This window comes from Enhydra lutris, unplaced genomic scaffold, assembly GCF_002288905.1.
Source record: "Enhydra lutris kenyoni isolate GAN:26980312 unplaced genomic scaffold, ASM228890v2 scaffoldscaffold16, whole genome shotgun sequence".
NCBI classification, from domain to species: domain Eukaryota; kingdom Metazoa; phylum Chordata; class Mammalia; order Carnivora; family Mustelidae; genus Enhydra; species Enhydra lutris.
This window is the reverse complement of record NW_019154100.1, coordinates 16006264-16019408: the sequence shown is the minus strand read 5'-3', so window position 1 is coordinate 16019408 and position 13145 is coordinate 16006264. Positions and strand designations below refer to the sequence as shown.

The 13145-nt window shown below is 34.1% G+C and overlaps 1 protein-coding gene across 5 annotated transcripts in view; it reads left to right on the top strand.

Annotated features, from left to right (window-relative positions):
• The window catches only part of LOC111147309 (diacylglycerol kinase beta), a 630133-nt gene that overhangs the window by 225785 nt on the left and 391203 nt on the right, over nucleotides 1-13145 (top strand). For all 5 annotated transcript variants that reach the window (XM_022503292.1, XM_022503290.1, XM_022503289.1 and 2 more), the window contains 2 exons: nucleotides 2124-2213; nucleotides 7933-8093. In XM_022503292.1, the coding sequence (XP_022359000.1) occupies nucleotides 2124-2213; nucleotides 7933-8093 (251 nt within the window). The remainder of the gene's footprint in view (nucleotides 1-2123; nucleotides 2214-7932; nucleotides 8094-13145) is intronic.

The window sequence follows — 13145 nt, the reverse complement described above, 5'->3', positions numbered from 1 at the left end:
GCTGACAACATATATTTACTTTTATATATATTATTTTTTTTTTTTGATAAGAAGAAGTCTTACTGCCTATGTAAACTGTAAAAAGAAGTTTTACTGCCTATGTAAACTTTTATTCAGTTAATGCAGGTGAACATATTTTATCTTTTCATGCACACAGAAGTATTCAAATTAAAAGTAAATATATGTTGTCAGCATACTTTTTGGTAAGCATCTTATGATTTTAGTCTACTAATTTTTTTTAAAGGAACAGTGAAAATTCTGTTCTTTGGCCTTCCAGTTAAAGATATAAATAGTATAATATGCAATATCTAAGGGGAAAATCAGAATTCAGAAATTGCAGAAATTAGAGTTGCTTGAACAGAGTCTGAATACTTGTGAGAATTTTAGTGAAAACAGTAGGATATTATGAGTTTATTTTAGCTCAAATCTAAGCCTTGGCGATTACACCATGACACATCCATCCCTAAATAGTCTGTTCCTTCCCCATTCTTCCACATAGACACATACTCACTTTGAGGGGCTGAGAAAGTAGAAAAAGTAAGGAAAAGTAATATATGTTTGTGAGAGTCATTCAAGGCAGATGATGGTTTAAACAAAGCTATGTGAGGGCGCCTGGTTGGCTCGGTTGGTTAAGCACTGACTCTTGGTTTTGGCTCAGGTCATGATCTTAGAGTTGTGAGATTGAGCCCCACATGGGGCTCCAAGCCCAGCATGGAGTCTGCTTGAGACTCTCTGTCCCCCTCTGCCTCTGCACCTCCCCCAGCCCTCCAGCTTGTTCACATACATTCATGTGCTCTCTCGCTCTCTCTCTCTTAATCAGTCCTATAAACAAAACCATGTGGAATTTTGGGGTACCTGGGTGGCTTAGTCAGTTAAGCATCTGCCTTCAGCTCAGATCATGATCCCGGGGTCCTGGGATAGAGCCCTGTGTCCGGATCATGCTCAGCGGGGAGTTTGCTTCTCCTTCTCCCTCTGTCCCTCCTGCACCTGCTTGTGCTGTCTCTTTCAAATAAATAAATAAAGTTTTAAAAAATATGTGGAATTTCGATGACAGAGATCTTTACTGCTCTAAGCCCAAAGTATTACATTCTTTAAAGCTTAATCTCAAAGAAAACTTGCTGATCGCAGAGTTACCCAATTCTTACATTGCTTGCTCTGACCCAAAGCAGCACCATGGGTAGAACAACATAGTGAAACATTTTCAGCATTTTATTAGCTTTTAGAGTTTGATTTTTCAAAACGTCTTAATCCTTAAATTGAAATGTACCTAGAGAAGGTGTTGTAAAATAATTTTTTATAGGAACCCACACCTCTACTTTGGTGTTGTCCCTCTAGTGTGTGTGTGTGTGTGTGTGTGTGTATAATTATTATTTTAATTTCTTTTCAGTGTAACAGAATTCATTGTTTATGCACCACACCCAGTGCTCCATGCAATACGTGCCCTCCATAATACCCACCACCAGGCTCACCCAACTTGCCACCCCCCCCGCCCCTTCAAAACCCTCAGATTGTTTTCCAGAGTCCATAGTCTCTCAAGGTTCATCTCCCCCTCTAATTTCCCTCAACTCCCTTCTCCTCTAGTATATTCTTATGACGCATCTATCTGCATCCTTGAAATTTCCATGATCTTAAATCCACTAAAATTTTTAATTGAGTTAAGATTTTATTTTATTTGTTTAAAGATATTATGTATTTATTTGTCAGAGAGAGAGAGAGAGAGAGCGTGTGGACACAAATGGGGGAGCAGCAGGCAGAGGGAGAATCAGGCTCCCCACTAAGCTGGGAGCCTGATGCAAGACACGATCCCAAAACCCCAGATCATGACCTGAGCCAAAGCTTAACCAACTGAGCCACCAAGGCATCCCCTGAGTTAAGATATTAAAAGGCTTTCTTCAAACATGAATCTTGAAAATTCCTTCACTTTGTGAATTACGGTATTTATATGTGTTTTATAAATACAAATTAATCTTACTTTCTAATTATATATAGATATAAATCATAACTTTTCCAGCTTTTAGGTACCTAGTGGAATGCCTTCATTTCATGCCAAGCTGTCTTTTTTACTGTTGTTCCACCTGTGATCAAAATTTTATTTTATTTTATTTTAATTTTTGATTCCACAGAAAAGGCTAATGTTGTCAAGCATCCTCCAGTTGCCATTCTGCCTCTTGGGACCGGCAATGATCTAGCAAGATGCCTGCGATGGGGAGGAGGTAAAACAGCTACTGAAAATCTTAAAAAACAGAAATATAGTACAGAGCATTTTCCCCCCAAAAACTAAGCCCATCGTTTTTAGTATATGACAGCTTCCATTTGAATTTAGCCAATACAATTGTTGTGAGAGGTACAGTATATAATTTTGAACAATAGTGTGGGGTAGAGAAGGAAATAGTGGACCAGGAGCTAGACTGTGAGTGCTGTCCTTTAATCTGATACTAATTATAGACTTGATGGGCAAGGCAAGTTTCTCAACCTCTTTGATTTGGGGTTTCTAACTTAAGAAATGAGATAAGCATGGATTAACTCTAAAGTAATGTTTAGATTTTTAATCTGAGTTGTGTAGAAAACTCACTAACAAGGAAAAAAGAATGAAAGGCTGAACAATGACTTGTCCAGGAATGAATACATTAAGTAACTAATTTTTTGAGATCTACTTTATACCAAGGGGTATGTTCTGTTCTTGGGGTATAGGGTTAAGGACAGAAAACAAAGTCTACCTTCAAAGAGGCCTTGAATTCCAGTGGCACATAGTCATAAGTAAATTGAGAGACCTCCTACTAACAAGTAAACCTATAACCAACAAAGCAAAAGGTGTCTTGGAGGAAATGACAAGATAACATAAGGAGAACCCTAGTGGATAGAATAATGACAGCCATATAGAACTGAAGGTAGAGTTTAGAGGCAGAAAGAATCTGAAGTAAGAGGTGCAGAGGTAGGAAGGGACTTAACATATTCAAGGAACTCAAAATGGAATAGTGTGGATGAGACAGGGTAAGGGGGGAATATTTCAAAAGGTCTTAAAATAATTTGACATAACATTAATAGTCTCTGCTTACCAGAAGATGCCAAAGAAAAGAAAAGCAGAACTGAAACTAAGTAACTTTAGCTTAGAGTTTAAAAAGTGTCTACTTAGAGAAGTTTAAAAAGTGTCTGCTAAGACAGTGTGAATGAGAAGCCCTTGGGGAGCTTGTTAAAAATGTAGTGGCCTGACCTCCCCCCAGATATGCCGAGTGGAAATCTCTGGGGTGGATCTGGGCAGATGATTTTCTTTTTAAACAAACTTCCTAAGTAATTCTGATTTACAACAAAAGTGTGAGAACAACTTTTCCATGAGTTATCTAACCAACTGCTAAACTGTAAGCTGTGTTTTGTATATGTGTATGTGTATGTAAGTGTACATGTATATAACAGACAGACAGAGTTGAAGATTAAGTTAAAAACTCCATATATGACATTTTTATAATTTTCATTAAGGGTATAGTTTAGTAAAAGAATATCATGAAATACTGAGTTAAATCTCATAGAATCTAAAGACAGACAGACAGACAGATGGATAGCACCACTGCTTATAAGATGCTTGCATTTGCCAGTGCATACATACCTATATTGATTAAAGGAAGGAGAGCACACATGTGACTTCTTGTGTATTCTTTTGAAAAATATTTTTGATATTTGAAAATTAATGATTTCATTTAGTTTCCAAACTCATAAATGGCTCCAATCTCAAAATTGACATAGAATTTCCATTTGGGGCATCTTCTAAAGATTTTCTTACAAAACAATTTAAGATATATTGTTATCAGTAGTCAAAGGTGCACAAATTATAGTACATGCCAAAGTTGTATTAATAATAAACTCTCTGTGTGTGCCTTGCATGGGCTGACACTGTCCTAAGGTGCTGGGTTTAGAGTGAAAAATAAAATGTTCCTACCTTTTGGAGATTATGCCTTCATTGAGTACACAGACAATAAATCAATGAATAATAAAATATATAATTACAAAAGAAATATGTAAGACTCAAACATATTTAGAGAATAGAGGAGGGAAACTCTTCAGCTAAATGATCAAGAAGTCCTCTCTGAGGAAGTAACATTTAAGCTGGATTTAATAGGTAAGGAAGGAAAAATAGCTCCTAAAATGGAAAGGGCTGAAGGAAGGCTGATGTGACTCTTAAATGGTCTGTGAGGCAGTAGGTATGGAGTGGGGGTGAGAGAAACAGTGACTAGTATGAGATTGGAGAGACAATCAAGAACCAAATATTGCAGGGGCTTGGTGGTCTTGTTCAGAATTTTATTTGATTGCACTTGAAGCACAGAGTGAAGCTTGGAAAAAGTTTCAAAAGTACCATGACCCAATGACATTTATGTTTTCAAAAACAGATTAATTGGGAGATATAAAATAAAATTAAGAAACTTAAGAAATTGTGAAAATGTAGAGAATCAGAGTTTTCCAAATAAGAATTTGTGTTACTGTTTTTGTAATTAGAGAATGAATAGACTGGAGCAGGGTGATAGTAATGGAAGTGAGACAAGTAGACACAGTGCAGTTCTCCTGTTAGGGAAGGCCTGGTAGAACCTGCCTATGGATTGAAGACAGGCTTTGGGGAAACCAAGGTAGTAAGTGGGACTGTAAGATGCCCAAGTTGAATGATTAGGAAAATGCAGATACCATCTGGTAGAGTTTACTAAAAAAGAAACTTGTTGTGAAGTGTGCTATTTCTTGCCAGGTGTGTAACTAACTTTGAGCAAGTTGCTTACCAACCATGGGCTGCTTCAGATTCCTCATTAGAGCTTGAAAAAAATGATAGTGCCTGACATGTAGGTTCTTATACCAAACCATCAAATTGTTTACCTAATGTTTGTGCTGAGTACTTTATGTATTTGTAACAAGGATCATCATGCTTAGTATGTGGGAAGGAAAGGACTTTATTCAACCAATAATCATTTGGTTCACTTTAGGTCACTGAGTATATTGACTTGACTGGAATATATTGAAGCTTTTTTTTTCTTTTTTTTACTTGAAGCTTATTTTTTACAAGGATGTATTTGGGAAAATGTAACACTGTAAGAATCTAGGATGTCCTAGGGCATTTGCAAATACTTAATTTAAATTCTCTTTGCAATTTTTGTAGTAATAATTAGTCTAACTAAAATTTAGGATTACAGCAGGAAGAATGTTTCATGAAGAGTAAAAGTGTAAGAATTTTAGATGGAACACACACTGACAAATCTATATTGTTGCTTTTCTTTAAGAGACTTTCTCCTTTTTAAACATTTCTGTGGCTTTTTAGGTAGATTTGGTAATAACATTGTACCTTTAAATAGAAAATAAAATACTAATTATATTTTTATTTTGTTTCTTAGCCTAGAGGGACTGTAGGTTTAAATCAAAATAATGGAAGCAAAATAACATCATTCTTTTCTGGGAATAAGCTTTTACTTCTATATTTAGTAAGTTTAATATGTCTTTTTTTAAAAAAATGATCTTCTCAAGTTTTGCAATCCTATTTATAGCTATGAATCATTATTTAACAAGCTTGAGCATAGATACATACAAGTAGGGTGTAGGTATTTGTTAAATTGGAGACTACCATTTGGAATTTGCTATCTTTGTAAATTAGCTCTGACCTGCAGTTGCTGTGATTCTCAAAATAGATTTATGGCTTGTATCTTTCCATTTTTATTTGGCTAGAAGGCTATTGATACTAGCCTCTTTCATACTTATCCATAAAAACTTAGAGAACATAACCAGTGCTAAAAATTTTAAGGTGAGTGGCACTTGTAGAATCTAGCTGTGGTAATTAATTTTCACTCAATCCATTCCTACTTTGTTTTCTCCTGCTCAGTTGCTGTTCCGATATTTTTCTAGTGTTATATTGAACCATGCTGTTATTAACTTGAGATGTAATTGGGAATAAGCTTAAAGTTTTATTTAAAAAATTATTATTTGCTTGTATGTCTCCTGAATGTATATATATAAATATTATGTTATATTTTATTATATATTATAGAGTACTTCCATGCTATATTATACTATATTACATTAATATTTGCAAATCCATTTATGTCTGAAAGGCATCATACTTAAATGAGTAGAATTTGCAAAAGAGGTTAATATACTTACCTTTTTTATTCAGTTCAATGAAGAAAACATACATAAAATTTATTTGGAGGCCAATATTTATTATTTTTAAAAGAAATTAAAAATTTAAAAGAAGTTAAATTTTGAGAATGCGGGTTGAACCATAAAAAATACGACATTTGCATGTTTAATTATTATAATCTTGTACTTTAAATAATTCAGTGTTTGTACTGATTACGGTTATAAACAAATTATTATTTATATTCATAGTTTTTGAATTATGCTACAAAAATGCAACATAACATCTATTAAAATACCGTTTGGTACTTTTAATGCTTATATCTGTCTAGTTATTGTTTGTTGTACTCTTTGTTGTATGTATTAACTAGTACATAACTATTTTACCTGTGTAAGATAAAAAGTAATGGTGGGTGCCTAAATAGGCACTCCTAGGTTATGGCTGCTTTGAACTTCTAATAATTAATTCAACAAATAACACCATAAATGTAATTTATTTATCTTTAGAGAATGTTGGCATATTACAGTGCTTCTTCTTTTAACCCAATTAGTTTTTCCAGTGTTATGTGTGCTAACACCTCTAATGAGGACTCATAGCCTCTGGCATTTCCTTGTTCAATGAATACATTATTAAAATATAGACCAAAGTTGAACACAGAAAAACATCTATAAAAATATTGTTCCAACTCAAAATATCAATTCAAGAATGTGTGTATGTGTCTATGTGTAGAGGTAGAGAGAAATGTATTATTTAACTCAGTATAACAATTCAAATTCTGTTATTATATAGTTGAGAACTTTCTATTCTTATGCCTCATGTACTAAGAATTTCTATGCGTTCTCTCATTTAATTCTCATAAAAGCAGTTGTTTTTACTGAGGAGGTCACTATTTAGGGAGGTTAAAAAGCAAACTTTAACACAACAAGGATTAGGCTACAGTTTGAACTATAATATTATATAGATAGATACATTTATGAGAAAATATAATATTAAGGAATAAGTTTTTTTTCAGGCCATCTCAATTATCTGCAGTAGATCCATTAAAACTAGATTTGTTGAGCATTTACTCTAGGGCAGACCTGGTAAAAGAAACTTACAGCAAGAAAGATGCAAATAACTATAATGGAGTGTACTAGTTGTACTACTTGTACACTAGTTTGGAGGTAGCTAGGGCTAGTTTGGAGAACTGTGTGCTGTGGAACTGCAGAGAATCCATTACGTTGGGAGGGTGGCTTCTGGAAAGAAGTGCTGTCAAATATAAAACTTGCAGCAGGAGCAGAAGCAAGGCAACCAAAAAGAAAAGGGAGACTCTGGATATATAGAACAAGAGAAGAAATGGCATAAAATGGAAACGAGAAGGACCAGACTGAAAATTGTTCTGTATCACTAGAGACTCAAGTATGAGGGTCACTAAGGGATGGAAAAGGGACAAGTCTGAAATCTCACCTAAGCTTTTTACTTCCACAACTGAGGGTGTTGTCTGTCTGTAAGAGAGTTAACAGGAGAAGATATGGAAGGAAATCATTAATTTTCTTTAGAATAAATTGATATGAAGTTTTGGGTGGGTATGAAGTGGAGATGTTCATTTGACATTTCACCATACTGAGAATTGGCACCACAGGACACAAGTATGAGTTACAAATTAAAGCTAAAAATAAAATATTTCTATGAACTTACAATTAGAGTTAATTCTTTATCTGTGTTAGAATTTGCTTTAAGATGCATTGTTTGGCTTTAGAATGAGACATCCACATACATACACTCAAACACATATAAATACAGCTTTTGTTATTTGGTTACATTTTTTCTCAAGATAATTTTTTTTCCATTAGGTTATGAAGGTGAGAATCTGATGAAAATCCTAAAAGACATTGAAAACAGCACAGAAATCATGCTGGACAGGTGGAAGTTTGAAGTCATACCTAATGACAAAGATGAAAAGGGAGACCCAGTGCCTTACAGTATCATCAATAATTACTTTTCCATTGGCGTGGTAAGACTTTGCACTAATTGTTCTTTTAACCAGTCTAGCATAATCAGTGTGTTTAAACTCTTACGGTATGAGTTTACTGATAATATATAATTTATTTTATTTTTGTGTCAGCAAAACACCTCTTCTAATGAGCAATAATAAAGCTTATGAATTTATTCAAAGTCAGAGAATCAGCAATAGATAAATTTTTCATGTGTTAAAAGAAACTTTTTTTTTTGCAATTGATTTGACTATTTGTGTTACTAAAGTAAAGGTAGAATGGTTTGTAAGATAGTTATGTTTTAGAATATAGGCTAAAACCCCACCTAAAAAATTGAAATGTGAAATGGATGCATCAGATTTTATCTTATTTTGAGATATGTATTAAAATCTTAATCTCAGAAAACAAACTGAGGGTTGCTGGAGGTGGCAGGGATGGGATGGCTGGGTTATGGACGCTGTAGAGGGTATGTACTATGGTGAGTACTGTGAATTGTGTAAGACTGATGATTCACAGACCTGTATCCCTGAAACAAATAATACATTATATGTTAATAAATATATTACAACCAATTAGGTTATTACAAATAGATACTATTTTAAAATTTATGGTTAAGTCTGAAGTCTAAGAAAAAATGCTACTATGATTCTCAAGTGATTAATAAATCAAAGGGCTAACTTTTCACTTAATTTCTTGAAAAATCTTAGACTGAAAGTAAAATATCATTTGGCAATTAAAATAGTTATTGTGATTTCAGTCCCTAAGGAATTAATAATTTTAACAGTTATTTCATACTTGTGTACATATATATTACCTGGTAGTTAAGGATTCTTAAAATATATTGTATACAAAATTATATTCCATTTAATTACTGGATATTAATCTTATGTCTTTCTCTGTCATGTGCACACACAAACACACACACATCACTAGTAGATTATAAAAGGCACTGAATGAATTCTTGAATTTAGGAGTCAAGCTACCTAAGCAAGGGTCCTTTAGCAATATTTTTTTTCTTTTTTTTTTTTTTTTGGCAGCTTGACTAACATAAATTTATTATATAATTTTGTAGATGATTATTCAGGTGAAGTCGGCTGGTTTCTCTACACCAGGTCTATAAGACAGCAATATTTTTTCTAAGTGTCCATTTATTTATCATGATGGTATTATTTTTTTCTCTCATTTTTACAAATAATGTGTTTATATATTTAAAGAGCTTCCAAATAATGGTACATAATAAAGGCTAAATATGCAATTATTACTAAGTACCGTTAGTAATCAACTACAGTTGTTACTATTTGCAAGAAAAATGTAATGCATTTGATCCATAAAAGTCCTCTTATTCATCTTTGATATGAATATGCACAATAATTTTTTTAACAGCTTTCCTGGCATATAACTTAAACACAACCTAATTCACTCATTTTAAGTGAACCTCTCAATGATTTTACTAAATGCATCCAATTTTAGAGGATTTTCATTACCTAAACAAGAACCCTCATGCCCATTTGTTATCAATTCTGACTTCTTCCCCAGCTCTAAGCAATAACTAACTTTTCTGCATGTAAGAACTACCCTTTATGGATATTTCCTATTGAAGAAATAGTACAAAATATAGTCGTTTGCATTTGGCTTCTTTCATTTCACATAGTATTTATGAAGTTCACCCCTATGAACTGCATGAATACTGTTTTCCTTTTTATTGCAAGCATCCCATTGTATGGACATATCACGTATTGCTTATTCATTCACCAGTTGATGGACATTTAGATTGTTCTGAGTCTTTGGGTATTATGGATAATGCCATTCTCTTGGGTTCCTTCATTGTATTTTTTTGTTATTGTTATTTTGGTTCATATACTTTTTAACTCCAGAGTTGCCATTTGGTTCTCTTTTTATAATTTCTATGTTTTTAATTGGTATTTTCTATTTGAAGAGTCACTGTTGTTATGTGTTCCTTTGTTCTTTAAGCATGGTTTACTTTAGTTCTTTTGACATATTTAAAATAGCCGTGGTGAAGTTTTTGTCTGAGAAGTTCAACTTCTGAAGCCCCTCAGAGAGTTTAGTAACCTCTGAAACACATCCAAGACAATGTTCCGCCGAATTATGTGCCACATTTTGCTATTCTTCTGCATGTCTGCTAATATTTTGTTGGGAACTGGGTATTTTGTATAATGTATTATTCGGATTTTCATCCACTCACAATGGTTATGGTTGTTCCTCTGTTAGTTTAGTGACTTGCCTGCACTAATTTTGTGGAACCTTTCTCCCCTGTGGCATATGACTCAGTTTTGTTTTGTTTTGTCTTTTTACTTCTTGTTTTTTTCTTAATCCTGGTTTCCTGGGGATCACCCCATGTCAGCATGATTGATCAGAGTTTGTGTTCAGTGCATTTGAGCTAGTAAGTCTTCCGGTTTGCCATTTGATCTGTGTGTTCATTGGGAACACCCTTAAACTTGAGACATTCAGCTTTTAATATCTGCTGACCCTTCTTTTGTCTCTTTTGCCATGTATACGAATTCTCACTTAGCCAGGATATATAATCTACTAGGGCCCCTTTTGGTCTTTCTGAACACATGTGTAGCCTTGCACATGCATAGAGCCCTTCAGACAGCCGGGCATGTGTGACAAATGATCAAGGCCCATTATGGCTATCTCATTCCCAAGATCTGTTGAATTTTTGGCTAATTGGCTGGTTAATTGCTTGCCTTAATCAGTTCTGCAAACTCAGGCAAGCTGTGACACTAGCTTTCCTTACTCGTTTGCCACTGGGATTACTCTTGTTTTAGATAACTTTCTGAGTCATAGAGTTTTTCTGCCTTCTACTCCAGATCCAGTCAGTTCCCCTGACAGTAAGTTGCTTGCTTTCATGGCTTGCCTACCGTGGTAGAACCAGAGCACTGATGGACCTGGAGGACGAGGGGGCGGCCCAAAGCAGAATCATTACAGATGACCAGTTTCCATCTGAGGTTTTGTAGTTTATCTCGAATAAGCTCTTCCCAATTGTTATATGCTTTTAGTCAGTTTCCTTAGGTCCTAGATAGCAGATCATTTCTCTCCACCACAGGAGACGCTAGGCAAGGTTTGTACACATTTGACTGTCATGAGTGAAAGGGGATTGCTACTGGCAGCTCATGGGTAGAGACTAGGGATGCTGCTGAACACTCCCAGTTGCACAAAGCAGTTCCTTAAATGTACAGGAAGGAATTATACAGCTCAAAATGTCAATAGTGCTGAGGTTGAAAAACTATGATATAAAGAAAAAGACATATTAAATACAAAACTCAAGGTATTGAAAAAGAAAGAGCTAAAACCAAAAGAAATGAGAAGGGAAACTCACAAAAATCAGATGGGAAATAGAGCAAAGAAAAACAGCAAGAAAAAAAAAATAGAGAATCTTGACAAAACTAAATACTGGATTATTGACAAAAATTGATCAGATCTATTATAAAATTAATTTTTTTAAATCACTGTAAAGAGAATTACAAATAATGTAGAGTGAAAAACAACAGAAAAACAAAAAAAATTTTAAAAACACCATAAACACAAAATGTAATAACCCAATTTAAAACGTATTAGAACTACATATGGGAGAGTAGCAAAACTGCAAATATAAAATCAACTTAAATATTCAGTAGTATTCCATTATGTCAGTAATAATCAATGAATTTATGAAAACAGCAATAAAAAACTGAAAATATCTAAGAATTAATAAAGAATAGCCAAGAAAATGTTAAAAATCTCTACAGAGACATAAAGGATCAGAACAGAGACATTTCTTATTCTTAGATGAGATAGCTTAATATAACATAAATTAATTTATTCATTTAATCTATAACTAATGTAGAGCTAGGTTTTATGACGAACTTGAAAAACTTACTCTAAAATATATATGACAACGTAAGTCAGTTTTAATAAAAAAGTAAAGATGGAGGACTATTTTACCAAATTAGATATGCTAAAGTGGACTGGAAATTAGAATGAGATGAAGAGAAGAGTGAATCAGAGAGGAAGAGAGACACATAACTGAAAGTCAGTATAGATGTGGCACAAAGATTTGATGGAGATACCATAGAGTGCTTAGTTCAGATTGCAAATTTAAAAACTAGCCTCCTAGGAAGAGAAAATTTTGTTAGAGCTCTACCTCACATTACATAGGTAATTGCTAGACAGATTAAAGTACTGCATTTGAAATGCAATGTTTAAAACCTAATAAAGGAATACATAATAAAAGATACATATGATTTTGAAGTAGACCAGAACTAACTAAATAGGTGGATTTTGACTGAATTTATTTTAGAAGGGTTTTGTTTCATTTGACTTGGAGCCTCTTTCAGTGAGTGTAATATCCCTCTCTGAAATATTTGCTTCTGCCCCAGTAAGCCAAAGGCTCAATACTCAGGGTCACAATCAGAGCAATCAGAGAGTTGAAGCTTTGACTGTTACTTAGCAAGGCCACCTTCTACTCAGTGAGTTATATCCCTCTGCTTCAAGCAGTGAATCCAGAAAACAATAAAATGAAATGGATTCTCCATCTCAAACTGTTCCTGAGTATATAGGAAGTGTGGAATTGAAGTATAGAAAGGATGATGGGGTATTTCAACTTTTTGTTATCACCAGTGTAGGAAAGATTAAGATGGGACCTGTTTTGTACTTGAAATTAGCTCTTGGAACCTCATTACCTGCTAGTTATAGGGTGATCTCAAAGTTTGACTATACTATCAGTATGGTTTCCATTATTTCAACTACTGACCTTCATTTATTGACCATAAGTGTCTTATACTTTATACAGAAATTGCTTCAAATTTTTAGAAGAACCTATGATGGTCAGAAATACATAAATATCGTCTTCATATATATTATTATATAATCCTTGTACTAGTCAGAATGGGTTAAGTATTGGCACAAAACCCCCAAAATACCAGTGGTCTGATAACAATTAAAAGTTAGTTCTTCCCTCACATAAAAGAACAGCATAGGTTAATATTTGGGAAGAGGTTCTAGTCCATTTGGTCAGTCAGTGACCCAGACTCCTTCTATCTTACGTCTCCACACTCCTTTAGCTCCTCAGC